Source organism: Austrofundulus limnaeus, unplaced genomic scaffold (genome assembly GCF_001266775.1).
Source record: "Austrofundulus limnaeus strain Quisiro unplaced genomic scaffold, Austrofundulus_limnaeus-1.0 Scaffold64, whole genome shotgun sequence".
Classification (NCBI taxonomy): Eukaryota; Metazoa; Chordata; class Actinopteri; order Cyprinodontiformes; family Rivulidae; genus Austrofundulus; species Austrofundulus limnaeus.
This window is the reverse complement of record NW_013952466.1, coordinates 72,242-76,413: the sequence shown is the minus strand read 5'-3', so window position 1 is coordinate 76,413 and position 4,172 is coordinate 72,242. Positions and strand designations below refer to the sequence as shown.

Genomic DNA, 4,172 nt, shown 5'->3' with positions numbered 1-4,172 from the left:
ATGTAAGGTAATTGCTTTTATTTCATATATTTAAGAAACTGGTTATGGTACATGCACATGCTTTCACATCACTGTACTCACTGAAATAGAAAAGAACATGCATGTGTGTTAGCATGTGCCAGAAACAGCCACACACGACCAAAACAAAGGATGTACATTTTTGACTCGAGTCAAACAGTTTTTCTCAGGGAGTTCAGTTACATGTTCAGTTCACTGCTAACCCTAAACTACATCACTAACAAAACCAAAGAAGAATTCCTAACTAATTTAAATACATTAAAACCCAACCTTAATACCAATGGGCTCAGGAGTTCAACAACCTAAACTTACTAATGAAATAGACAAGTGTTTCTAGTCTAGACAGTTTATCCTGATGTACAACTTAGAAAACAGCAAAGCTTTAAAACTTACATTTTCTAAAGCAGACATCTTCTCCATCCATTCCTGCAAAAAGGAAAAATACCAAGTTAGAGCATGAGCTAAAACTGTAGAACAGGTGAGAGAGCAACAATTACTGTAAAACAGGTGAGCGGGCAACGTTTACCTGGTCTTTTTTCTCCAGAGCTAAAGACATTCCCTCAGCCATTTTAGCTCTGCTGACCTGATGAGACTCATTCTGCTCCTGAAGTTTCTTTATGGATGCTGTGCAGAGAAAGAGAGAGGGAACAAAGAAAGAAAGGAAACCACACAGAACAGTTTGTATACAAACAAGACTTCAAAGATGAAACTGCAATGATTGTAGCGTTAATGTTAGTAGCTGAGAAAAGATTAGAAAGAGTTCATCTAGGCGCAAAAATAGGCAAAGAGCAGCGATGCATGGCAGCAGAAAATAAAACTAAACGTTGTGAAGTTAATAATGTAGAAACAACATTCCAGTCAGAAATTTATTTAAGACTGAATCAAAAGTCCCCAAAATCATTTTTTTCCAAGCAAAAAGTAAATATATCTCGTCATGTACACAGCAGCTGTGTTTGTTATGACTGAAGTTACATCAGCCTCATCCTCCTCAGAGTGAAGGATTGTGGGTATTCAACTATATTAAAATTGTTCTCTGGAGCTAAACCTATTTTTTTACATCCACTGAAGAYGGCTCTGTCACTTTTTATTTTAGCTCCACTTGAGTGTGTCTCATGTGTGACGGCTTAAATATAGAGCACAAATTTCATCATTGATGACAATATGTAACACTTACTTTAACAATGTAACACTTAGTGAAAAAGTTACTGTAGCACTTACTGTAACTTAAAAACATTATGGATTTAATTAAAAATCCATGTATCACTAACACTGAACGAAAATCTAAAGTAATAAATTAATAAAAACTGTTAATAATAATAAATAGTTTTTAGTTTTTTATTTAGGACGTAAAGGACAGGTTGTGTGTTATTTATTCACTCTTAATAAAATGTGTATTGTTTAGAAAAGCCTAAAGTTTTACACATGAAGACAAAAGAAATGGCCTCTGGTCCTCCCAGGAACATAAAATAAAGTAGATCAAGTCAAATAATCAAGAATATTTCAAAATAAAATTAAAGCCAAATGCAGACACAGTGTGCCCGTTTGTCTGTGGATGGATGTCAGAAGAAAACCWGAAGTTTGACCACAGCACCACACTCAGTGAATCAAGACACAACCTCCTGTGAAGCACAGTGCTGGAGGGCTGATGGTTTGAGCTGGTTTTGCAGGTACTGAGTCCACAATGAACTCCTCTGCAGTGGGTTTTAGAACCAATACCTGAAGTTTGGACCAAACTGTGTTGAGTAATTTCTGATTACATCATTATTTACATGAAATACTTTGGTTAATTGCAAGTACAACTAGATGTAGCACTTTCAGTGGAGCCTGACAAACACCCTGCAGGAATTTCATTTTTCTGATAAATTAATCATTATTCAAAAATGATGGCGATGTAAATGTCAATAAACCAGTGCTTACATGAAGTGTTTGTAGACATTTCAGGCATCAACAATCCACTTTGTTTTTAGCTGCAATCAGACTAAATGACTGCTCATCAGATTTAACTTTGTTTCTCTGAGCTCTTTCTAAGAGCAAGTGTGAGACATACAATTGTTTATAAAATTTGCAAAGAACACCACTTCAAAAAAGCCAGAAATACCTTTTAAGAAATAAAGCTCTTGCAGTTCATAAGACAGGTGCAGTTGTTGAAGTGTTGTTAAATCAGGCAACAACTCACTTGAGCTGTAGGTAAAGTAATAAACTGTAGGAATGAGGACAAGTAGAGCACCAGCAGAACTCAGGTTCTGTTCACTTCCCATCAGAAACTTTTAAAATACTTCTATTCACCCCAGGATCAGTCTTTAAACACCAAACAATTTCAAATAATGTTCCTCAGCAGAAAACTGAGAAGACTTTGAAAATCACATCACTATCTTCAGAAGATTTGAGGAAATCTCTGTGCACAAAAAAAAAAAAAAAAGAAAGAGTCAGATTCCATTGTGGACATCCCTGCATTAAGTCAGTACTTGCACAAAAGAAGACAGAAAGTCTGAAAGCACAGCTCACTGAGACACCCACTCATGGTGACTAAAGCATTAGTGGACCAAAGCTCATTTAAATTATCTGAACTCTCTGTGGTCAAAAAAGTCAAAATATGAAATTCTTTTTGCAAACCCCTGATGCTTCATGTTCCAGTACCAAACAGGAGCAGGRCCACTGTTATCAGCACACAGTTCAAAAGCCTGCCTCTCTGATTGTATAGGGGTGCATACATGCTTATGGCTTGGGCAGCTTACATATTCGGAAAGGCTTCATTAATGCAGAAAAGSAAAAAACAGATTTTAGTATAACATATTCAGACCAGACATSGTTGGTTTTTACAGGGAAATCTTGCATATTTCAGCAAGACAATGCTAAACTGCAGACTGCATCCATTACAACTAGGGTTGGGTGATAAATTGATTTAATTAATTAATTTGAATTTGCCCTTTATAAAAGATTTAATTTTGGGAAAATCTGGAGGTTTTTTTTTCCCACCAGTGCACTCTTTGGGGCTTCTGTAGRTCAGAGGTCACCCCACCTGTCCCTCAAGACACTTCGTACATGACATGACAATATGGCAGCTAGCAAAGAAGATCCATTTCACAAAAAAGACACAGTTTCTTCAGTTCTCTGGAACTGGTTAGGATTCACAACCTCAGACTTGGAGCAATAAACACCTCACTGATAAGTCTGTTTGAAGGATCTTGCTACAAAAAGTAGGACTACAACAAATTTGTTTCAACACCWGAAACAGRGGCACTCCGTTAAGTGGGAAACAAATTGATTAAAATTGAAAATCGAACAAGGGATGAAAAAAATCTGATATTTTTTGGGGGGTCATATCGCCCAGCCCTAATTACACCAGCATGACTTCAAAGAAAAAGAGTCYGGGTGAACATGCATGCCATCATGAAACAAAAAAACCAACAAACTCAGCTCAGGGCAGCTAGAATCCTACATCAGACAGAACTGGGAAAACATTTTCCTTCAAAGACTCCAACAACTGTCAGTTCAGCTCCTCCTGTACAGACAGGTTTCAGATGTGTTGCTGCCATTAAATTCACAATTATCTTGTTTTTTCAAATTAAATTGTATAAGTTCTTACTTAAAGGTTTGATATGTTTCCCATGTGAATAAAATAAGAGGATTATGAGACTTAAAAATCATTGTGTTCTGTTTTCATTTACATTTGATAAGAAACTTTTTCAGATGTAGGGTTGCACATAAACACACATTTGAGAGCTGCTGCTGTAGTTTGAAGAAACAAAAGATTGGAGCATTAACATGCTGAATTAATAGAGTAAAAAATATCTAAAAACATAAAAACAGAGTCGTTTTTTAGAGTAAAAAGACAAAAGCAAGCAGCACCCCCAAAGCAAACATCCAAGGCCCATGATGTTAGCAAAGTTTCATGAGAAGAAGTGATGATGATGATGCTGAGAGCAGAGTGAGAGAAGGAAGCTGCAGGGGAGGAGAGGAGAGGTACGTACAATCCTGATGCTTTTCTAACGCAATTTCAAGCTTCTCCTTGGTCTTCTGCATAATTCGTAGCTGCTCTGCGTAGTCTAGTGTTGGGAAGCAGGGTAATGGGACAGGGTATCAACAGTACCAACATATAGTCACACACACACACACACACACACACACACACACACACACACACACACACACAC

General features: G+C 37.0%; 1 protein-coding gene across 5 annotated transcripts in view; it reads right to left on the bottom strand.

The window, feature by feature from the left end:
• Window positions 1-4,172, bottom strand: part of golga1 (golgin A1) — a gene marked incomplete in the record, with an annotated part of 54,539 nt that overhangs the window by 44,440 nt on the left and 5,927 nt on the right. For 4 of the 5 annotated variants that reach the window (XM_014009960.1, XM_014009957.1, XM_014009958.1 and 1 more), the window contains 3 exon segments: window positions 412-444; window positions 545-642; window positions 3,990-4,064. In XM_014009960.1, coding sequence (XP_013865414.1) covers window positions 412-444; window positions 545-642; window positions 3,990-4,064 — 206 coding nt within the window. 5 annotated transcript variants of the gene reach the window in all.